This window comes from Meles meles, chromosome X (genome assembly GCF_922984935.1).
Source record: "Meles meles chromosome X, mMelMel3.1 paternal haplotype, whole genome shotgun sequence".
Lineage (NCBI taxonomy): Eukaryota > Metazoa > Chordata > Mammalia > Carnivora > Mustelidae > Meles > Meles meles.
Genome location: NC_060087.1, coordinates 27,122,750 through 27,147,296, shown reverse-complemented (window position 1 = coordinate 27,147,296; position 24,547 = coordinate 27,122,750). Strand labels below are relative to the sequence as shown.

At 44.0% G+C, this 24,547-nt stretch overlaps 1 protein-coding gene across 15 annotated transcripts in view; it reads left to right on the top strand.

Moving 5' to 3' along the window:
- DMD (dystrophin) overlaps positions 1 to 24,547 on the top strand; it is a 2,324,635-nt gene that overhangs the window by 2,207,552 nt on the left and 92,536 nt on the right. For all 15 annotated transcript variants that reach the window (XM_045994540.1, XM_045994546.1, XM_045994545.1 and 12 more), the window contains 3 exons: positions 8,912 to 8,986; positions 21,170 to 21,371; positions 23,792 to 23,877. In XM_045994540.1, coding sequence (XP_045850496.1) covers positions 8,912 to 8,986; positions 21,170 to 21,371; positions 23,792 to 23,877 — 363 coding nt within the window. The remainder of the gene's footprint in view (positions 1 to 8,911; positions 8,987 to 21,169; positions 21,372 to 23,791; positions 23,878 to 24,547) is intronic.

The window sequence follows — 24,547 nt, the reverse complement described above, 5'->3', positions numbered from 1 at the left end:
ATCAGGAAGGTGACAAGTCAGACTGATCCGAGATCGAGATCGATGACCAATTTCGTGACCTTGCTGATTGCAGTGCCTTCTGATGATAAGGATGGCAAATACGCAAGTGCTTAGATGGAAGAGGTTTTTTCAGTGAGTTGACAGAAGCAAAAAAGGCAGACTAAATGTGGAATTTGGGAGTAGGGAACTGAGTGAAGGATTTACATTCTTTGGGTATGCTGGCATGGCACTTAAGCTTTCACTGTTTTCGCTGCCTTATCTCACTCCCAAGCTTAGTTTCTCCTCACTCCCCCGTGTCTGGTGCAGCTTCTCCTGAGATTAAACCTCCAGCCTTCTATCAGGGTGAAGCAGGAGGTGGCTGGATGCTCCGGACATGGGGTGGGGGAGAAAGTGTTGAGGGCTCTAAAGACAAGCGGCGCTTGTATTTTCAGCCACATTTCAGCCTTCAAAGGAACCTGCAGCCTCTCCTTTTTGATGCCTTGGTGGTAAAAGTTGGCTTCTTAGGCCCCAGCCCCTCAACTTGCCTATCTTGCCCTCCTATTAATTTCGACTTGGGATTGCTCTGCGCTCCGAAATCACCACCACCAGGTTGTCTACTGGGGTTCCAAGATACTGGAACTCTGGTCGGTTCTCTTCTCCTCTCCCGTTCTGTTTCGTCTCTTCTGGATAGATGTCAGTTTTACTTCTTTTACTGTCATCCAAGTAGAGAATTCTTGGGAATAAGGACAGAGAACACGAGGCTGTTGCATCTGCCTTGTTTAACTGGAATTCCCAAGACTTCCCTTCTTGCAGTGATGTGCAGGGCCCTGTGGCAGACGTCTTCCTGCCTACCTGTCAGGCCTCTCCTCACTGCCTGAGAGTTCAGCACGACTGACCTTCCTAAGATTCTTCATGGTCCCTCCTTTTGTCTACTTGGGAGCTTCCTTTACACATGCTGGCCTTTTATCCTGTTTTGTTCTCCTCCTCTTTGCCTGGTTAACCTCCATCACCCTCCAGATCAGAACCTCACATTCTCAGAGAAGCCTGCCTGGCCTGTGTTTCCCACCTTGTGTTGGGATGTCTTGAAAGTACAGATGGGATGATTAGGGGTGGATGGAGGTCTTTCTTTAAAAAAAAAAAAAAAAAAAAAGGCTATAAACTGGTATGGCTTAAACAGTCTTTTTAAATCATTAGTATCGGGAGCCCAGGTGGCTCAGTGGGTTAAAGCCTCTGCCTTCAGCTCAGGTCATGATCCCAGGGTCCTGGGATCGAGTTCCACATCCGGCTCTCTGCTCAGCGGGGAGCCTGCTTCCTCCTTACTCTCTGCCTTCCTCTCTGCCTACTTGTGATCTCTGTCAAATAAATAAAATCTTTAAAAAAATAAATCATGAGTATCATTTTGTATGTATTTTTTGGTGGGCAGATTTGAGAATTGGTGCCCCAGTCCTTTCTGCTTGGAAGCTGAAGTAAAACGAACGTGGGACAGCATCATCATCAGGAGTCAGCTCTCCACTATTGGGAACATGTCAGGCTCCCCCAAATGGCATTGATTGATTTATTCATTGTTTATATAACGTCTACACCCAATGTGGTTCAAACTCACAATCCCGAGATCAAGAGGCGCACGCTCTACTAACAGGCACCCCCCGAAATGGTATTTGAGATACACAGTTCCCCCAGGAAAACTTTCTGTGGGCCACTGTTAAAGAAGCTCCTTTCCCAACAGATCTTTTACCAGAGCAGGGAACTGCTGGGAGCACGACTCATTTGAGTATTGACTCCTTCAGGGGAACAGTGTTGCCAAGAAGTAGAGAGGGTTGGCTGGGGAAGGCCAAGCCTGAGAAGGGGGACAGAAGGGCCCTGAGCAGCCCACAGTCAGGATTTTGTGCTAATTTTCATTTCACAGTTGAAGTTCTCAATTTTGTGTGTGTGTTTTTTTTTTAATTTTTGGTTTATAACCTGCTTCTCTCCTTTGCAGTTTGAAGGCTCCCACATTGGTGCCATACTGAAATACTTTGTTGCTTCTCTTGCTTCGTTTTTTAGAAAAATTCTAGAGAGCGATACCATTTCACCTGTGGAGCTACAACTCAGTAGTAATTATAAATTTGCAGACTCGGCCTTCTGCATTTGTTGCGAGTAGGAGTGTGTAATTCCTACTTATCTCTGTGTGGATTTATTTTAGCCCCGTTTGAGTAAAGCTCTGTGTTGATGATGAGGTTTTAATGAGTTTAGATTTTAAAAGCCTCGAATATATTTTAAAAATTACGGATCCAGTAAAATGTAGTCAGGTACCTCTTTTTTCTCAGCTGATTTTTGAAAGATACATTCCAGAAATGCTACATGTGGTTGAAGAGTTCCCAGTAATTCTACAATGTACTCTAAACTTCTGAAGCCTGGACATCTTGGTTTCATTTGCTTTCAAGACAGACTTGGTTTAAATTACTCAGTTTATCTCAAGCCTCATTAGGATCCCACGGTTCTTGTCTGTTCTGGTGAGTTCGAGCTGGCGAGAATACTTGTCATGTGGAGAGTCCATTAGAACACTCTAGAAACAGTGAGACTGGGGAATGAATGCGAGATAGAATCTCACATGTGAAAACGTGCCACCTTCCTATAGTGGAAGGGCTGTCTGGAGAGATGGCCTCGTTTTGGCTTCTCTGGAAAATGATTAAAATAGACATGCAGTAGTAGTTTAATTCATACCGTATGCCAGACATTCGAGTTGGCACTGTACCAAAAATGATCATACTTCCCTCTAAATTGTATTTTTCACTCATGATCACCTGACTAATTTGGATTACATTTCTTCTGGGAAGCAGACTTGGTAGGAAGAAACAAAGACCACAGTGCTAATTTATCTGTTGGAATAATCTTTGGCTATCCAGCTCTTTCCACTCATTAATTTTATGAGGTCATTATCATTTCTTCTACCTAATAGATAAACATACTAAAACTTTGGGCCTTTCCAAAAAGTCTCCATAAACCATCAGAAAGCTTAACCCAGCTGTAAAACTGAAATGAAGAATTTTAAAAAAATAAAAAAGAAATGAAAGGGCCTAATGTTTCATTTCTCTATTTTCCAAGTTTTCCCTTGACTTTATATGCTGAGGTGTTCTTCACTATTTTTGCAAGAGCATGTCCAACATGGTGTAGATTTGTGACCTGAACTTGAGCTGTCGTTCCTCTTTTCTGGAATTTGATACCTTCAGCCACTACCTTCCACAGAATGGAAGTAAAGATCTTCAAACAGATAGTTACCAGTCAGGAGAAATTGACAGTCTGACTAAAGAAGCAAACTGCCTCCCCCCCCCCCCATTACTTGTTTTGTGCTTCAGAACAAAAGCCAAATGGGCCATCACATTAGTAGCTGATGATTGAGCTTGAGAAGGTAGATAGATGGTTTGATATCTGCCCTGGTTCCTTAAGTTTCTAGATTCCTCTATTTTTAGGCTAGAACCAGCCCTGGTTAAAATAATTCAAGTCATGAAGAGGAATGTTCACTTCAGCATTTTTATCCTTCTGAAGTGTGCTTTCTACCAGCTGCCATGGAAACATTGTGTAACTTGTTTCTTGGATAGTCTCACTCCTCTCAGAGTTCCGGTTGTGGAGCGCTGGTGAGCTCATTACAACTTGGATCCAAGTCCTGGAAAGGCAGTTCTCAGGGAGAGTGGAGGCCAGCCTCCCATGAGGGACTGGGGGCTTTCGCTTTATGGGGCATGCATACTTGAGCTACCAGGTCAGCTCTCGCCTCAGCCCAGGACGATGTCACTTTGTCCGCAGCTGTACCCCGTCTCGAGGTTTCTGTGTGCATCCTCCCTGCTTTCGGAGGCAGAGACTTAAGTTCAGCTATAAGCCAGAGGGAGTGGTGCTTCAGATTCCTTCCAACACAGCAGACTCCAGCAACACAGATGGTTATCTCTCCCCAGTAAGGCTTCCAGGCCACCAGAACTCTGTTGTAATCCAGTGATGCTTATTGGAGAAAAATGTGGATGGCTTCTGCTGCATTCTGATGAAAAGTAGGTATTTTCCCAGCTTCTTTCTTCTCCGATTTCCAAGTCATGGAGAACAGTGGTGAGATTGGACCCGGGGCGGGGGAGGGGCACAGAAACCTGGTGGTCAGAAGGCAGTGGGTTTGGGGGTATCTGAATGGGAGTCATAAAGGGTGAACTTGGGGCAGAATGCCATAGTTGGGAGGACTTGGAAGGGAACAGTTTGAACTGTTTTAGGGAAGCTGAGAGCCCTGCTAGAGCCGGAATGTACCAGATGCTTGTCTCAGATAGGATTCCATAGGGAACCACACCCAGAAAGAATCAGATCATCCTCCCCTCTCCCACTTGGATCTGTAGCTTCGTGTGGAATTTGCCAGTTCTTGAAATACACTGAAATACGGATGAAGATTCTGACCTCATTTAGATCATTTGTTTCTGAATTCTGAACAGAACCTGGAAAACTGGAAAGGGGGTAGAATTGAGGTGGGTAGGAGAAGTATCCTAGTTCTAGGAAAGAAGGAAGATAGTAGGAAACAAGACCAGTGAGTTAATAGGCATTTTAAAAGGAGGATTAGAAAGAAAGAGAAACAGAAAGTATTTTCCAGTGTCTTCTGCTAAGATAGGTGACTGACACACAGTTCACACTCCATACTTTAGTTGAAGTCTATGAATGAAAGGAAATTTGGAGTTGGAGGCTGTTCCTTGGAAACTGCTATGGGATGGTGGTATGGAAAGACTTCTCTGTCCTTCACAGGAAGGATGTTTCTGTGTTTCTGTGTTGCTTATTTTATAAAGACCAAGGGGGCTTATTTCTGAGTGTGCGAAGGAACTCTGTGCCACCAAGTAGAGGGCGAGTCTGATCAGACTGGCAAATGGGGAGGAGACGAATCCATGTCTTGTGGATTAGTGCCACAAGACAGGAGTTGGCTGAGACCACCCAAGAAGGGAAAGCAGTGATGACTAGGGAAGAGAGACAAGAGAAGAACCAAGACTCTCAGGGAAGAAGAGACACTGAGGGACAATCAGAGGGATGGAGATAAATCAAGTTCTCCCGAGCAGAGAACAAACTCAGGAAAAGGCGTTCACATGGAGAAAGAATCCGTTCCTGTGACCTTTGAGGACACTTTTAGACCCTTTTAATATATTGAGTACCTTTCACTGGTGTTCGTCATGAACAGGAGACCCACAGATAGATCCCAGAAGTGAACTTTTAGTCTAATTGATCATGATTGCCGTTAAATGATCTTGTACAAACCCACAAAATGGAACTTAGAAAAGCAAAAGACAGCAGGTCTTTGTGCTGAGTTCATATTTGAACAATGTGGAAAATGTAAATTTGTTAAAATGTACAATTAAAGAATTGACTGTACTTGAGGGTCCATATAGATCACCTGGGATCTTGTTAAAATGTTGATTCTAGGGACCTGGGTGGCTCAGTCGGTTAAGCATCTGCCTTGGCATCAGGTGGCAATCCTAGGGTGCTGGGATTGAGTCCCGCGTTGGGCTCCCTGCTCAGGAGGGAGCTGGCTTCTTCCTCTGCCTGACACTCCCTCTCTGACAAATAAATGAAATCTAAAAAAAATTGTTTAAAACAATGTTGATTCTGATTCATCGATCTGGGTGGGGCCTAAGATTCTGTACTGCTAACAAGCTCCAAAGAGATACTGATGCTGTTGGTCCTCAAATCACACTTCGGCTAACAAGAACCCACACAGGTACTCTTCGGCACGCATTGGTAACCATGCTGAGTTAGATGTGGTTTAACTTATCCACGCCTACTGACCAGTTTAAAATGAAAGCAGGTCTCAGAACTAGCTCTGTTACAAAAGAACAGTTATTAGCTACAGGACACAGAATAGTCTTAAAGTGAATGCAAAAGGCATAGTGAGATCACAACCCTGCCTTTTTGAGTGCTTGGCGGATGAGCCTCCCAACTGCCCACTAGCCCAGGCCCTCTAACGCAGAGGACCAGCAGCATCAGGATCACCTGGAAGCTTGTTAGAGATGCACATTCTCAGACCCTCTCCAGATCTAGGGAAAAAGAAAATTTGGGAGCGCAGTCTGGGAATCTGTATTTTTAGCTAGTGGCCCCACCCCCGTAATTCTGATACATGCTTAAGTTTGAGGATCACCGCTCTAACAGCAGGATTCTGGGGAGCATCTCACTGAACTCAGGCAACCAACAATTCAGAGACCTATAGGTGGACATTTTGGAATCTAGTGTAGGGCCCCGTTTCTGTGGGTGTAGAGCCTGTTCGATTCTTCTCATATCCTGATAGTAAAAGGGCAGGGACCATGTCTAAACCCTTTTCAACAGTCCTCCTGTTTTGCAAACCACTACTATCACCAGTGCAGACCTATCTAGCATTAATTAGGATAATTTATAAATCCCTTGGTGGAATAGGAGCTAAATATAGCTGAAGTACTTATGGTGGCCACTGCTGGAGTGAGACGTTTTTGATGAATTGCTAGCCAACCACCCCTAGAGCGTGCATGCCTGATTAAGACAGCTGACTGCCCCTGCAGTGTAGCTTAAGCTAACACACACACACACACACACACACACACACGTGTGTCATATTGTACTGTACACGTGAGGGTTTACTTTACACTCTTTAGATGTGCTTTATGAAGGCATCATCTAAAATAAAATGCATCCCTTTTAATTGTATAGGTAGAGTTTTGACAAATGTATACACTCAGAAACCTCCATACCAGTCAAGATACGTAACTGAATTCAGTCACCTACAAAGTAACTTTGTGTTGCCTTGAAGTCCGCTAGCCACCCTGATCGCACTCTAGGCCGCCAGCGTAGCGGTCTTCCGTCAGCATAGGTGAGATTTGTCTGTTGAGCTTTTCACGTCTGTGGCATCTAACAGTATTTACCCTTCTTGTCTGCTTTTTACTCGGCATCAGCCATTCTGCAGGACCGTTGATGTTAAATTATCAGTATGTAGTTCCTTTTCATTGAAGATTAGTGTCCCACAGTACAGCTCTGCCCAGTCTGTCTGTTCCTTCTCCCTTTGATTTGTTGCCAGGTTTTCGCGGTTACAGATAAAGCTACTACCGTGGACATTCATGGATACATCTTTTTGTGCACATGCATGTATTTCTTTGGGGTAAATCTCCAGGAGGGGACTGTTTGGGTCCCAAGAGAGATGTCTATTTGATTTCATAGGAAGCTGCTAAGCTGGTTTTCCAAAGTAGAAATACTGGTTTACGTCACCCCCGCTCCAGCAGTGTGTGAAGCGTTCCAGTTACTCCCCATCCTCGCCAGCATTTAGAACTGTCTGTTTTTATAATTTTCAGGCTGAATATTTTCAGATGCATGACAGACATTGTTTTTGGTCCCCAATGTCAGTCGAGGTGTTTGCGTTTGGTCTCGGCAAAGGCCCTACAGTTAATGCTGTTGAACTGGGCGACTTGGATTTTGTGTTACCTCATTTCCCTCTCCTGAGCCTGGTCAGAATTGGTTTTGCAGCTGCCATGCGATTATGGCGGTTCGACATGTTCGCTGGGATGTTTTGTTCTATCTCTCGTTCCTTTGCTCGTTTAGTCCTTCCATCCACCGGTGGTTCACTAGCTGTAGTATACTCACTTTTTCAGAGAGCAGTTGTGTATTAACTCCCTGGGAACGATGACAGAAGTAGGGACAGAGTACTTGTCCTCGAGGAGCTTTTTTGGAACTGGGTTCCTGAAACCCAACTCCACAGACATGCCAGCAGAGACATAAAGCCCAGTGTATTCCAAGGTTTGCACATACTTCAGTAAGGGCATCATGGAAATAAAGCTCTGGGCTTGGTTGGGGGTATGGGGGGCTTGATAGACAGGTGGCATAGAAACTGCAGTAGCAGACGTTGTTGAGACATTCATCTGTGATGAATATTACAATGGTGGCACCTTAGAATATAAACTACATGTTTATTTTAGTCCCAGTTACATTTTAAAATATATCTCACACACGCAGACACACACGCGCGTTGGATAAGAAATTCTCTAAATGTTAACAGTGCCTCTCTTTGGATCATAGGATTATGGGTGATTTGTTTACTGGATTTTATATTTTTCTTTGATTTCTAAGTATGGCACAGTGAGCATGTATAACTTTTATAACCAGAAAAAGATATTAAACGGGTGATGGGTATTAAGGAGGGCTCATCTTGGGATGAGCAGTGGGTATTGTATGGAAGTGATGAAGCACTATATTCATACCTGAAACTAATATTGCACTGTTCGCTAACTAACTGGAATTTAAAGAAGAACTTGGGAAAAAACCCAAATATTATCAGTGAAATAAATCCAAGAGTAGTTCCTTAAAGCCTAGAGCTCTTCCGCTGTGATTTTAAGTTACACAAACATGCTTTTCATGTACCTGAGATCTTTGTCTTAAACTTTTATCTTTTTCAGAATGCCTCCTGTATTTTCATTAGTGAAATACTCTTTTTGATATTACTGAGAAAACAAACTCATCTGTACTTCAAAAGAAAAAAAAAAGAAACCCAAACCCTCCAAATGTATGAAATTGCCACTTGATTGTTTGCTAAGTTCTAGGAGCTATTTCAAAAATACATTCCTTGTTCTCTTGAATCTTGTGTAGCAAAGATCCTTTCCAGTAGAACGGAGGCTATTGTCCTGAAGAAGAAAAAAAAAAATGCCTGTCTGTCTCATCTTCCCTTTCAGGAACAAGGACTGCATGGATGCCCAGTGTAGTTTGTAGAATTTAGCTTGAGCAATCGTCCGACAGCAAAGAGAGTTTCTGTTTGTTTGCTAGTTTTTGCTTTTTCCAAAAATTGACAGAATTTTCACCGCCCAAAATGTGGGACATATGTATAAGAGATTTTTTTTTTCCTAAGTTACTGTTGTTTTGTTTCCAAAACAGCGGGAATTTTTGTGCTTTCTGATGAAATAACAAATGATCTTTGTTTTGTCCCCTTTTTCCTCAGCTGACCTGAATAATGTCAGGTTCTCAGCTTATAGGACGGCCATGAAACTCCGAAGACTGCAGAAGGCCCTTTGCTGTGAGTATTAACCCGTGCCTGAAGCACGTGATAGTTCCTCTTTGCTTAAAAAAAAAAAAAAAATGGGTTCGGGGGTATTTCCACTTGGAGAGGGGAGAAATAGCTCTCATAAGACCAGCTGTAACATAGAATTCCCTTTTTAAAAATCTCTTTGGCCTAGTGTGCCCTAAACTGTTTTGCTAGGCTTTTCAGAATCTCTCCTGTCACCATTCCTCAGCCACTGATGTTGAATTGATAAGGTTTTGATAATTTATATTTTCAAACTAAGGGCCCTGGCATCCTGAGTTACGTTTATGAAACTCAAAATCTCTCCCTGTCTTTTGCCTTTATTACTTCTTCTAAAATTCATTTAATGGTAGAAGACTGTATCTGCCATAACCACATTGTGCAGGCGTGAGTAGGTTATTAGCTTGAATGCTGGGGTTCAGGTGGTTGCCGTGATGGAGGACAGATGACAGGCTAAGTTCTCTGCTTTTGCTCCATATCATAGCTCAGTGGGGAAATCCGAATGTGTCCTGTAGTTCCATGTCTTCATCTCATGATTTATATATAATCCATTATCATCACAGTTAATTAGAACATGTTGTTTGAAGGCCTGTGTGCCTTAATGATAGAGCCATGAAACAGGAATTGCTCCAGTCCCTACCCTAATGGCACTTGTAGTCTAATGAGGAAGATTGAGGGTTCCATAAAGTCTGGAGACATGGGTGAATATACATAAGATTGTTGAGAATGTGCACAGTCTGTTAAAAAAGAGAAATGAAGTGATACCGTGTCCATTGCCACACTTTATGGGCAGCTTGAGGAAAAGTACAGAGATGGTTTCGAAGGCCTCTATTTCATCATGTGAAATGAGGGTACTCTGAGAAAAGCTAGTTGTAGGGGTGAGCTTCAGAGACCCTTTGCTGGAAGAGGTGGTACCTAAGCTCTGTGAGTCCAGAAGGCTTAGTAGAGCTCACTCTAGGAGGAGGGTTCTAGTCAGAAGGAATGGCACGTGTTCCATTCAGGAACTGAAAATGCTTGAGCATGGCCAAAGCACAGAGTCCAAAGGAGGAACCATGGTGAAAGATTTGGCTGGAGAGAGAAGTGGGAGGAGGATTGTAAAAGGCTTTTTAAATTATTTCAAGAATCTAGTGGTCAGTGGGGGAGCCACGCAAGAAGGTGACATGATGGGATTTTCCTTGAGAAACATCATCGTGTTGGTGGAATAGAGCATGAACTGAGGGCGGGGGTTGTGCAGCCCACAAGAGCAACTGGTTGAGCAGTTCTGGTACTCTACACCTTCCCACATCGTGGCCCAAATGGGCACTGGAGGAAAGGAGAGAATTGGAGACAACTGAGACACACGTAAGAGGTGACATCGACAGGCCTTAGTGATGAACTTGATGGGGTGGGGGAGGGGGACTCAGGGAAACTATGAGGTGCTCACTTGGCAGAATGGTGGACTTGCCTGGGAGAGGTGGGCATGAAGCCGTGATGCTCGGGAGAAGTAGTAGACATAATATTTAGGATTCATCATATGTAGACTCAGGGAGAGCGTGCAGAGGACAAAAAGACTATTTAGGCTGTACAGAGGGAATTGCAAAGCACTGGCCATGGGGGGAGAAGGAAGATAACCATGAACTCAAGTGCCAGGTGCTGCATGGGGGGAAAGAAGTGGCCGGCCACCAAGGGCACACGGGCTGGGAGGTCAGCATGGAGTTGGTGCACAAGCCTATTGGATTTAGCAATAAGGAGGTCCTTACTGACTTCAGTGAGATTCTTAGAAGCACAGTGGAGGTGGGAAAGTGGGCTTAAAAATAAATCGGAAGCATATGTAAAGACGGTCGGTATGGCTGGTTCTTGGAGAAATGTAGTTTGAAGGAGGGGGGTGATGGTGGCAGTTGGCTGCCGTGGATGGAGGCGTTAATGAAGTGTATATACTTAGAAGTTGAAAGACACTTGAGTCCATTTAAATCATGACGAGAAGAAGAGAGAACAAGATATTAAAAGAATGGGATTTCTCAGAGCATAAGGGAGGTAGTTAATCTAGGAGCCAAGAGAAGGTGGGGGCACCTCTCTTCCACTAACGGGGTGGCGAGGCAGCGATCTGTGTGGGTCCGGTAGCTAAGGAGATAGAGGGGCTGGAGGGTGAGGGAAGCCACTTGGAGGTTTGTTTTCTGTGGAAGGTAGAGAGTGTTCCTCTGCCACAGTTGGGAGTGGAGGGTGGTAGGGTTGTGGGTGGGTTCACCTTTCTGGAGAAGGAAGAGGGCTGATTTGAGCAAGAGCCCAGTCTGCTCGGTGTTCAGTAGCAGCACCAAGCTTCATGGGTGTGGGCTTGCTCCAGGCTCACTCAGTACTCAGGAGCCAGATGGGTCCATCGCAGGTGGGCACATGACAGCTGGGCGAGAGGAGGGGAGATTTGGGTAAAAGAGTGTTTAAGTGGTTGAAGTGATGATGTCTGTCAAGGCCATGTTGGATTCACATGGAAGCTGGTAATCAGGAGGTAGAGGGAATCGAGGGGCTAACTGTTGAGGGAGGCATGGGAAGAGGTGGTGTGGAAGTAACTGGAAGGCTGGCAAGTTGTGGTTCAGAGAGTAGCGTAGCTAAACATTGTTTCAGGAGTGGAACAGATCCAGGTGACTGGATCTCGGCTCTGACCATTTGAGTGGGTGGCGTAGATGTGAACTTGCACGGAGATGAAACAGGAAGTTAGGGGAGTGAGTCGAGTGATGCCCCGGTCATCCCTCCCCATGTTGAAATCCTCCAGAGTCGGGGCCAGAACCAGGGAAGAGAGAACTGTGAACCTGGGCTTCCAAGACTTTGGGCATTAAGGAGCCTGACCAGAGGTCTGCAGAGGCTAGCAGTCAGTCAAGGACGGTTGCTGGCTTGGGGCTTTTTCCCCAGAGAGGGAGAAGAAATGGTCAAGAAGTGAAATTACTTGGGAAGAGAGAGTCAGCTTTTCATCTTTATCTGGGCCTCTCTAGTCCTTAGCACAAAGCCCGGTGCACATGGTAGGGTTGCGTATGTTTCCATGGAATGGATGCATGAACAAAAGTAAATTGAGGCTTCCATTTCCTTACAGCTTATAGTCTGAAGCTGTCGTTTTTTCAGCTATATAGCTGCCAAGTTTAAGTGTTTTTTTAACAGTCTCCCCAGACCTGGGATTTCCTCAGGGACCTCTTAACATACGTAGCTGGAAAGAGGCCCACTGGGGAGGGGAGTCAGAGAGCTGGGCGGAGTCAGAGAACTGGGTGTAGAAAGTCTTCTGCCTTTTTTTCTTCTCTTGGCCCTACCCCATCCTAGAGATAGTTTTCCATCGATAAAGGGTAATTATGAACCTGTTACTGTAAAGCGTTATTAGTATAGAGTCTCTTCCTGTGAAATCCTGAAAGTTTAAGAGAGATAATCAGCTGTTTCCAGTTATACTTTGAAAAAGCCCCGAAATAGGCAAAATGGAAAAACCTTCTAGTGACTGTCCTTCTCTATAATGTTACTTTGTCCCCTGGATTTAGGCATTATCCACTTCTTCTGTTAAATAATTCTGCTCACAAAGATGTCTAACTTTATCATTTCAGTTTCAGGTAAAATTTCCAATAGATGTTGGGAAATGGGGGAATTTGATATTACGAAAAAGTTTGGCCATTTGAGTTTATAACCTTGTAGTAGAGTTAAGCTCTGAGGGTAGGATGTAGAATTTCCACTTTGAAACAGATCTGAAATTCTTAGCCTTTGCTTTCTGAACATGACTTTTCTCCTATTTGAAAAAGATTTAGGCACAGCCAAATTAGGGTGTATTACCTAAGTTACATATTGGATTCTCAAGAATGATAGAGTTCCACATGTCATATGACTACAGAATAAGGAGTTCTCCAGTCCCTTTATTCTTGAAAACATGTGTGGTCACATGACTTAACTAACCGTTCAGTAGATGATTTAAGAATTTCCTCTTAATTTGATGTTTGCTTAGGTTTATCTTCCAGCCTTTGTCATTTCTGTGCCTGCGAAGCCATGATAAAGAGCCATTGTCTGTGCTACCGGCAAATAAAACTTGTCCTGGCTGGCTCTGCCAACCGAAGGGCCCTTCTACCAACTTTCGCTTTAATGAAAATTAATGATGTTATCTCAGTGATTCCTGATGCCAGGGAAGAGTTTGAATTACTGATGTTTTAGAAAATATGCAGCATTCCTGCCATTAAGCTTTTGGTCGTCTTTTTGCACTTCGCTATCAAAGCTTCGATATTGCAGAAACCTGAATAACACAATTTCATCCACTATCGAGAATTTGCTGTTTAAGTTGAGAGCTTCACCATTGGCCTGTAATGACCCCAGTTTGTAATCGGTTTAATGTTGCATGACTCCATACTGCCTTTCAGCGCCCTGTGAGTGAAAATTAAACTTGGCAGAAAAGCAGAGACAAAGAGAAAATCTTGGTAAGACGGATTTGTAAGCTGCTTCCTAAGGCTGATACCCCTGCCCTCCACTCTCCCCCTCTGGAGTTAGGAGGAGATAATCTAAGCTTTTTCTTTGTCCATCTGTAGTTCTGATGACGTCCTTTCGGTGTGTGTGTGTGACTTCCACAATTAAAAATTTTTCCAGCTTCTAAGAGCAGACATAAAGATGGACTTAGCAAAGCATACATATTTAGTTTCTTAGCATGTGGTGGGTTGGAGAGAGCCCAAACCATAGGGCTCAATGTACTGCAGTTGATAAATGTGACTGATATTCTGCAAACAAGAAATACAGAACAGGTGAATCGCAAAGAGAGATTTGATAGGACCCGAAGTTGTCCGAATAAAGTCACGGCTGCCCGACTCTCCCTCGCCACGACAAAACACGTGAAAGACTTGGTCCCTTCTTGGTAAAACCACCTCACCTTTTGAGAGGGCACCGAGGGTGGCCTGCGACAGGGTTCAGTTGCTAACAGAGACTCCCGGATCCACAACAGCGTAGCTTACGCCTCTTCGGTCTAGTGCAGGGAAAGGCCCCAGTGAGGCCACAGTGTGAGAACCAGGATGTGTCTTCACAGCCACAGGCTGCCTTACAGCAATGCAGCCCAAGAGGCCAGTCTCATTGTACTGTCCGTGCCCCACCAAAATCCATCTTTCTCGTATAGGCAAGGGGTTCTTTCTCACATAGGTGGGAGGCCAGGTCTTTGTTTTTTTTTAGGATGCAAAACAATCTTGAGGACCAGCGCCAAGCGAATTTTCTCAGCTTACGTGGTCTCCCAGATGCTGGTGCCTGAAGTAAGGGCTCCTGTAATAGAACCTCTCTTGCTCCCAGGGGAAGTACTGTAATCCTATTCCAAATGTGTCCAGTATCTGGGAGGTGCACACTAGGGGAGGAACGGTTGGCCCCGAGTGGTGATGCGGAAAGCTTTCATTTCCAGTCACCGTTCTAGGGGGCTTGCCATCCTTAACCTTGCTTCCAGAGCTGGGTGCCCTCCGCGTGGCGTCTTTGCACCAGGAGGTCTCTCCCATCCATGTATCTTTCCCCGTTCAGAGCCAGTTCATTCTGGCAGGGGACTCCTTGCTGAGGTCCTTACTCTCCTTTTATTTTCTTTGATGTCGCACGGCCCCATGCTCTGTGGTCCAGCAGACACATTGCTGCCATTGTGTACTCACATCTTGACTGTGACAAGGAAATAAATGTGAGGTGCACAAATGTCCAGTCACCCAGGCTAACATCGTATGAGGCATCATCTCTCCTCCATAGTTGTTGCTGTGCTTATGCCACAGAAATGTCTATGATTGTCCACATCGCATTTCTGGCTTTTCAGTCACAGGGATGTGGGCCCCTCAATTTAGGCTTTTATTCCTTAGGGGTCACAGTGTTCCACTTGTCCGTCCACCTGTTTGTGGCTTTCCTCTCATACCACAGGTCAAATAGCTATTTTTTTTTTACACGTAATATTGTGACAGATGAGGTGTAGAGCATATGAACCTTTTTACCATGTACCCAAGACCTTTCTTAAAGCTTCACAGTCACAGTGGCCCCACAATGTTCTTTCAGATTGTTGTAAATCAGTGTTTTTCACGTTTGACTGGGTAGGTAATCCCACAGGATACTTTTCGGTATAGATCCTTAATAACAGATGTGTCCTGTGAAACAGGAACCAACACATAGCTGCTTCAGTATTGCTCCAAAGACTCCTGATTATAATCAGAGCTCACGTCTCTTCCTCATCGTGTTCCGTAGACTGGCCAGCTGCCCTCTTCACTTCTTGACTCTTCCCCACTTCTTGACTCTTTAAAGAGATAGTTGACTCAGAGCTAAGGGAGCACATTTTAAGCCTCTTTCTAGGCACCAGTGATGTTGGATTTTCCCTTTTGTAACACCCACAGCATGGCTTTATTCCCTTCAGCAACAGTCTGACCTTTCTTTCTTATCATTGATTTTAGTCCAAACCTTCCACCTGCACACGAAGTGTGTCCTTTGGGTTCAGCCACTTGGCTCACGCATATGGAGCTGGTGGCAAGATGAGGCCTAGCGGGGATTCCTCTTCAGTCTCTTCCCAATGCTAAAGGGCGAGATCGGGTTAGTACAGAAAAACGGGGTTACCCTGTTTCTAGGCAACAAAACATTTGTGGACAGTCAGCTCCAGCTAGTTGAGGGGTGGGGAAGGAGTAATCCATTCCGTCAATCCCTGTGGGATTTTTGCACTTAGGTTCCAACTAATAGCCGTAATATCCTGTTTCAGAATATAACCAGCTTTGAGACTCTTAATTGTAGCCCCAGTCCGTGGACAGCTAGGGATGGCATTGAAAAAGAAAATGTGGTGAAGTCGAAACACCTGCTAAGTCCCCCACTTGAATTATCTTTTTTTTTAAAGATTTTATTTTATTTATTTGACAGGCAGAGATCACAAGTAGGCAGAGAAGCAGGCAGAGAGAGAGGAGGAAGCAGGCTCCCTGTGGAGCAGAGAGCCCGATGTGGGGTTCGATCCTAGGACCTTGAGATCATGACCTGAGCCGAAGGCAGCGGCTCAATCCACCTAGCCACCCAGGTGTAGCCCATTTATCAAAGTGAGAGCTACCCAGGTTCCTTTGGTTAGATCTCCACCTGCAGGCCAGAGAGCATGAAGCTCTATCTACAGGAGATTCTGAATTTCTTGGAGCTAGGCTGATGCATCCAAGGAACTGAATTTTTAGTTGACCTGCTCTCCGCTATCAGCTTATAGTTCCTTTCTAATCCATTCTGTTAGCTCTTCCAGTTCAGGTTCTACCATTTATAGATCCCATTAGAAAGTTCTGTCATCCATAACCAATGTCAAAGCCTGTGCTACTTCAAGTCAAGGGTAGCTTGGAAACCAGCAGCAACGGTTCCTTTTCATCCCTTCTATTAGAATCCTCTTGTTTTTCTTCAGTAATACCGTAGCCATATTTTTAGCTAAGGATGAGTTGGGGGGGGGAGGCGGTTGCCTAAGCAATCTCACACCTGACATTAATTGCACTGGGAGTAGCAGTCAGGGCTCAGTTGCTAAAGACTCACAGAACCCAAATGAGAGTGTTTAAAAATTTACCATTCATTAAAGACAGTGGCTACAATATGCCATCAGCATTAAAAGCAGGATCAAGGGGCGCCTGGGTGGCTTAGTGGGTTAAGCCTCTACCTTCCGCTTAGGTCATGATCTCAGGGTCCTGGGATCGAGTCCCACATTGGGCTCTCTGCTAGGCAGGGAGCCTGCTTCCTCCTCTCTCTCTGCCTGCCTTTCTGCCTACTTGTGCTCTCTCTGTCAAATAAACAAAATCTTTAAAATAAAAAAAAGCAAGATCAAAACCACAGGCTGCCTCACAGCCTAGGGTCCAGGTGCGAGCCCCGAGTTCCTGATCTCTGGAAGGGTGGTACCAGGATGCACTTTCTCTCTTGGATCAAGAACTGCACATGTGAGCACAAACCATTTTGGAAACCAGGGAGTATGTAGTGGAGTCTCATACAGGGTTTCTGAAAGCCTTATGGTAACCTGGGCACATTTCCCCTCCCCCCCCCCCCGTAGCTTGTCCTCATGAGTCTCCCTGCAACCCTCATGAGTCTCCCCCAAACCAGGTGAAAAATATTCAGTGTAACTTTTACGCAGTAATGATGAGCTGTAACCCATGGCTACACATCAACACAGTAAGGTACTTCTTTTCATTGCTTTGATCCAGGCTCTACATTGTGTAGCCTTTTAGCAAAAAACATCTTAGGCCAACACCAGAGCCTCTGAGATGAACCCTTACAGTGCAGAAAACCACATCAAAGTGCACCAACTTTCTTGGTGGCCAAAGATGTGCTTGGAAAGCCCTTCAGCCCTGTCAGCTGCCTGGGGAACAGCATGACGTCACCAGCAGCCCTCTCTTCCCACAGGTGCCTGCTGCCTGGGCAAGAGCCCAGGCTCTTGCCCAGGCAGCAGGCACACAGCGCTTATCCCCACACTCCCCGGCGCCCTCCTCTGTCTCTCTATGCATGGAGTAGGTTCCGGGATTGTTGGTATATGAACACAGAGTCTCTGCATTGACTTGCGAAGTGAGCTTGGGGGTGATTTGGGAACTGTGGGACTTAAGCTAACTGACTTTCTGGTGCTTCTCTTTTGTTCCACTGTTCTCCCTGGCAGAGAAGGTGGGATGCTTTTCTTTTTCTGTCTAGTCTGTAAGGGTACCTTCTGCAACCTCCATTTGTGCTCCACACTATGGACCTCCACGTGTCCTACAATTCTAAGAGTCAGGCTTCTCCTCTCTGGTCTCCACATTCTCAACTGCAGAAGGATTCTAAGGGAGCTTTCTGGTCTTCAGAGCCCAAGAGTCAGTAAAAGACAAAAAATCCTGCTTCAGCTCCTCACTTGTAGCATTTTCAGAAAGAAGTGGAGTTAGCATTTGAATCTAGAATGTTGATGGAAATCAACATAATTTGATTACTCGCAACCAGAGTCTCATAGCCATTAATGGGATCCTATACTCAGTATTCCCCCACCCCAACATCCTGCTTCATTTTCTGCTTTGCTTTTCTTGAAGGGCAGAGAGGGTCCTGGAGAGCAAGTCCTTTTGTCCTCTCCCACCCTCTGTCCACCCCACAGCCCTGACACAGAGGCCAGCGAATGGTCCCTATTCAGTTGTGTCAAAACCTATAGCATCTTCTACTGTACAGATAATTTTTGAAAGAGTGCGTATATTAGCACATGCTTGGGTTTTTATATGACTTGCAAATATATTCCCTAGTAAGAAGATACATACATTCATCCCCCAGTGGAAATTCCTAGTTTGAGATTAAAAAACAACAACAAAGTCTCAGAGAAGTGTCTGCTGGTTGCTTTTTGAGGCTTCTAGAAATAGTGAATCATTACGTTTAATGTTTCATCAAAAGATCTCACTGTATTCTTTCAAATGGTCGTTTGGAACAGTTAAGTGCATGTCTCTGTGGCAATTAAATTGTCCCTATCGATTTTCTCTCCTCTTTTTAAGTGCGTAGTACTGGCTATGGATACCTGACTACAAGTCTTTGAAAAATTGTTCCACAAAAGGGGAATTGTGTTTGATACGTTCGTTTGGGAGAAATGTGTTCTCCAGTCTTCTGTGAGGGACCATTCTCCTACTGAATCGCAGCTGGTTTTGGCAAAGCCCGCTGCACAGTATTTCTCTCCTCACTGTGTCATCTCTGCTTCTGTTTTTCCAGAGCAATTGCCTTGCTCCCCTCTGAGCTGTTTCTACTCCAGATTTCCTATTCTGTGTGTTACCCATTCACCTGTGCAGAGATGAGAGTAGACCCAGTAACAAGAAATCCGTGCCGTGTTGCTACGGGTTTGTTTTCTTCCATCACACGAGTAAATGAGACTCTTAGTACAAACCCGAGTCTGCACATTCTCCCTTGTTAGTTCTTGTATCCTTGGATGTAAGACAAAATATTTATAATGATGAAGGCAGAGTAACAAGAAAATAATAGAAAAACTTCAGACCCCCCCATAGCTTCCTTCAGTTTACAAAGAATTGCGCTGAGAATATGGGTATTTGGAAGAAAGCCGTTCCTCTGTCGCCCTCATGGAGACGGTGAGCTGCTTTTCTAAATGTTCTCACTACCCTGCACCTGAATATTTTGCCCTCTGAGCAAGTGCAGCACACAGAAGGGGAAGGGGGGTGAGGAAGTTAGGAGTCCTTTGTCTGCTTACTGGGCCTTCCCCTCCTCCAGGCCCCCTGCCTTTTTGCATTATTATTATTTTTTTCCATTCTTCCATCTTTTTCCTACTTGCCTTCCTCTCCAATCAAGCTATGTTCTTTCCTGCCGCTTTAAATAAAGTCTCAGCTTCCATGTAAAGAGGTCACTTCTCTGTCTCGAGAGTATTTTAACACAAAAGGACTGGGGCCTTTGCTTTGATAGGGTGAGTGCTGGTCCAGGGCATTTTCGGGAAACTGCGTGGAAGCCACAGAGCTTTACTGGCTGGGATGAAAGACAAAAATCCCTCCTGCTTCCACCACCAGGTCTCCTTTTGGCTTCCAGGGAAACTTCAAAGGTTACTATTTTTCTTTTTCAAAAGAGAAAAACGTGCATGACATAGGTATGAACCTGCAGAGGTATTAACCACTATATATTCACCCCCCTCCCTGAACATTTAATTAGAACTCTCCACAAATAACTAGTAAAATACATTGAAGCCTTAAATTTGCATCCATGTAGCATCCGCCTAGCTGTTTACTGACTGGGATGGCCCAGGTTTGTCTGCCTCCTCCTCCTAGATGTGCAAGAAATTGATTTAATTACCATTGATTCTTTGTCTCCAAGGACAGAGAATTCAGACCAGAGCTTACGTGTATTAGGTGTTAGAAAAGCACTGTTGCTGCATTTCCAATTTGGCTAATAAATTGGCTTTAGAGAAAAGTGTCTTCCCATGACATTTGGGAGTAAAGCTTGCAATTTGCTGCAGTTGGACAAGGTTGAGGTCTCGCTTTTGTTAAATTTTTGTCTTGTGGCATATGAATAAGTAACACTTCAGAGCAAGGGAATCCACCTCCCCCCATCTTAGAAAGTTCTTAGAGGACTTGAAAAGTACATGTTGTAAAATACAGCTTGGAGATGAGAGAAATAAGTGAGCCTCAAGTCTAGAAACTGAATAGATAATGCAGTTACTTTAGTGTCTCTTCTGAAAGTTCTGATCAAGTTGATGACTTTTTCACTTAATATTAAGGTAGCAGAGAGAATGTGAGGTGAGTGATATTTCAAGGCGAAAAACACTTAATGATTACAAATGCATAGCTGGAAATAGAGTTTACACAACCCTAACCACACAGATTAATCAAACTGACCTTCTCTAATAGTAATCTACAAAGGTACCGTCAGGAGCTCTTCCAAAATTTCTAGTAAAATAGATTTTCTTCCTTACTTGTACTAAGTGGAAATGAGTCTGTTCCCATAAAACATTCTAGGTCCCCTTAACTCTGAAATACCCATTTACTTCAGGAATGGAGACTCATCCCGCCCACATTCTTTACCTAGTGCCAGCGAGACTTCACAGTAACCTCAGATCCTGAATACTCCAGCCATGAAACGTAGAGCCGGGGGTGAAGACAAACCACTTCAAAGGAGGGTAGGGTTTAAACTGCGGTCCTTCTCTACCAGCTGAGCTATCGAAGGGCACATGGATAAAGTAGATGTGGTATATGTGTATAGACATACACAATGGCATATTACACGGCCATCAGAAAGAATGAACTCTTGCCATTTGCAACGACGTGGATGGAACTAGAGGGTATTATGGTGAGAGTGAAATAAGTCAGTCAGAGAAGGACAAGAACCATATGATTTCAGTCATGTGGCATTTAAGAGATAAAACCGTTTTGGTCAGCACAGGGGAAGGGAAGGGAAAATAAAGCAGGACAAAAACAGGGAGGCAAACCAGGAGAGACTCACCTCTAGGGAACAAACAGGGTTGCTGGAGGGGTGGTCGGTGGGGGGATGGGGTAACTGGGTGCTGGACATTAAGGAGGGCACTTGATGCAACAGGCACTGGGTGTTCTGTGCAACTGATGGGTCACTAAATTCTACCCCTGAAACCAGTAGTACACTATATGTTAACCAACTAGACTTCAAAAAAAAGTTTTTTAAAAGAGGATAGGGTTTGGGTTTGGTGTTTGCTGAAGAGTATGAGACGACCCGACCAGGATTTTCCCAGGAAAGGGAGAAAGAGTGAAAGGATTTCCCCCTGCGGACTCACTTGTGATCTTTATGTGGCTTTTGCAGTGGATCTGTTGAGCCTGTCGGCGGCATGCGAAGCCTTGGACCAGCACAACCTCAAGCAAAATGACCAGCCCATGGACATTCTGCAGATCATTAATTGTCTGACCACTATTTATGATCGCCTGGAGCAAGAACACAACAATCTGGTCAACGTCCCTCTCTGCGTGGATATGTGCCTCAATTGGCTGCTGAATGTTTATGACACGTACGTATGGCCAGCTCTTTATGGACTCTGCCACGGTGCACTTAGTTTCCAGAGTGGTGCAGATCTAATTAGCATCACAACAGGGGCCCCAGTGTAGAAATACTGTCCTCAGGATGAAAGGTGCCCAGTCCTGTCCCCGTGATAAATCATTTGTGTATTCACCGAAGCCGAAAAATACTTGGATCATCTAGGAGGTAAGAGCCGGAATGTAGATTGCTCTCAGAAAACAAACAAAACCCTGACATCATCATTTTTCATGCTCATGTTTCAAATAGTAGAATGAGTCAGTGTGTAGCCTTTTCTTGCCTGTGTAATTTGCATTCCTCCATCCACTTTCGGGGGCGGCTCCCAGTCGGTGGCAGAAATGGATGTGCTCCTGGAGATGCTGGCACACCTATCACCAGATCCGAAGAGCGTTTGCTGACACTCAGGAGCTTTTTGCCGAAAATGGTGAATTGATAAGCCAGACAAAACGAGAACAAGCCCTTCCTGGAGCCAACTTGGCTTCTCAAACCGAGGAAGGTTCAGAGCATTCTTCTCCCTTCCTCACTCTCTCTGACAATACTCGTTTACTTCTCTTGGATTGCACACAGGAGGTATCCCCAGTTCTTAGTTTTGTCTTGCGCTTACTGAAGGCTGTTGAGGAAGGTAGCAGACGTTATTGGTCTTAATTTTGACTGATTCTTCTTACACCTCAAAATGATGACATGCCTCATTTCACGTGCCAGCGAGAACATACCCCATTTGGGAATCTGGGAAGCTTTTCTGAGAGGAGTTGCATTTCAGCTGTTTTGCCTTTGTTGGAGATTTCTGCCACCTCTGTGATTAAAATGTATACTTTCTTCTTTGGTATTTTGATAAGGTAGTCCTTTTTGAATTCTAAGACCACCTGACTGTTTAATTCTGGTAATTATTTACCAAACCCTTGAACTTACTGGCTTTTCATTGTGGATTACCCTTAACATTTGCTCTGATAAGGGTTTGTACTCAGGTTTTGCTTCACATACATTTTCGGCTCTGTGCTCTTTGTAGAAGACGTCTGAATGGATTCTGAGTATATAGAGCATCCCTTCTACCTGCCTGGCAATTTGGGGGCAATTTTAACTCCTTGAAGAACTGCGTCATACTTTAGGAAGTTTACTTGTTAAACTTTGATTTGCCATTCTTAAAGAGGTGAAAAGATAAGGAAATCTTCCAATGATCGTAATGTTGTTAGGACGTTAGATCCTGTTTGACTAAGGGATTTAGTAAATTGTACCAGTTAAAAGTTGAGCGTATTGTTCACCCAAAGTAAACCCAGTGGGGATGTATTCTTTGCAGTTTTGAAGTGCTAAGTGGGAGAATTATTATATAAAATCTTTGTCTCTTTATGCACCATGTAAGGTTCACTTTATCTCTCTAACAAAGTAAAAGCTACAAATCATTGAAAATCATTTTCTACAAAGTGGAACATTCTTTCATTTTCGTGTTTCATTCCCCCCTCAATAGATAAAATGAACCATTTATAACTTTTTCATGAGGAATGCTTTATTTTAGCTTTATATGAAAAGTGAAAGTGTAAACATATTTAAAACACCGATTGTTTTTAAATTGCTCTTCAAGATGATATATTTGAATGTTCTTTAATATAGGATATCATATATTTCTTTCTTTTTTTTTTTTTTAAAGATTTATTTATTTGACAGATAGAGATTACAAGTAGGCAGAGAGGCAGGCAGAGAGAGAGGAGGAAGCAGGCTCCCAGCTAAGCAGAGAGCCCGATGCGGGGCTCGATCCCAGCACCCCGGGATCATGACCCGAGCCGAAGGCAGAGGCTTTAACCCGCTGAGCCACCCAGGCGCCCCAGGATATCATATATTTCTTAAGATAAATGTGTATATTTTATATTATGTGTCATGTGGCCTCAAGTGAGTGATTGTCTTCTCAGTCAAGGGCAGTCTGAGGACAGTCTCAGAGTGCTGGGTTTTTCTTGGAGGGCTTCAGTAAGCACAGTAGGCAATTTGTTGAGTAACCAAAGTAACTTGTGCATAGTAGTAATCCTTCCATTTACCAATTTAAACACCCAGGTGGCTCTCCATTGAACAGAAGGATATTTTTTATTCTTTTTATGTAGAGCTACTGTTACAATTCAAATAAGGGCTTTTAAGAATAGAAAACTCGGTAAAAGTTCCTTGGTCACAATGGTCCTGTTTGCGTGGCATTCGAGACCGTGAGCCAGATAGATGAGGCAGATAACAAAGATAGTATATAATGAACAGACAGGTTCTTCACAGATCTTAATAAGACCATTGGTTTCATAAAATAGTGGGCAGTAGAGTTCCTGTATCCAAGGGTTTATTTGTTTGTTTGTTTTTCTTAAGAAGTGTTTACCATCTATTAAAGTGTTAGTAATTGTTTCCTGGTTTGATTATTCAAAATAGGGGACGAACAGGGAGGATCCGGGTCCTGTCTTTTAAAACTGGCATCATTTCTCTGTGCAAAGCCCATTTGGAAGACAAGTACAGATGTAAGTCACGTGTATTAACTTTATCTTCTTTTATTAACGTTGGCTGAATTACCCCAGTTGTAGATGAGGAGTGCCTCATGTTCCGTGGTGATAGCGGGTCCCCCGTCTAAGATACAGAACTGCTTTTAGAGTGTCCTCAAACTTGGTTTGTGCCGTTGCCTGTCAAACATGAAATGGCAGGTATTTAAATAGAGAATGAGGATTAACTTCTCCAGTCCAAGTATGATTTTACATTACATTGACTGTGTCTGAATAAAACACGTTCCTAGAGGATAAAGTCTGATTTCCTAACCCCTTTGTAGAAGTCAGAAAAATAAATGTGAGGGTTTAATCCGTGCGCTTGCTTAGTTTTTGGATTCTTATTTAAAGAGTACTATCTGGCATTCGTGTTCCAGAAACATTGTTTATTTTATAATCATCTTAGCGCACATTGTACAGTTCTGTGACGTGACTAACATTTTATTACTTAAGACACAGGGAGCTTGCCATTTCTTTCAGGGTAAATATCACCTTATAGAATTTCCTTTTGGTTAGTTCTTGGGTTCTTTGGCTTAAAATGCGTGAATCCGAATGAAAAGCAAATGCTAGAGGCACAGTGGTTGTGACGACTAAGCGATTCGTTCCCGTTGTGAAGGACTGTACTTGTTTTTCCCCTTTAAAGGTTCCTAAG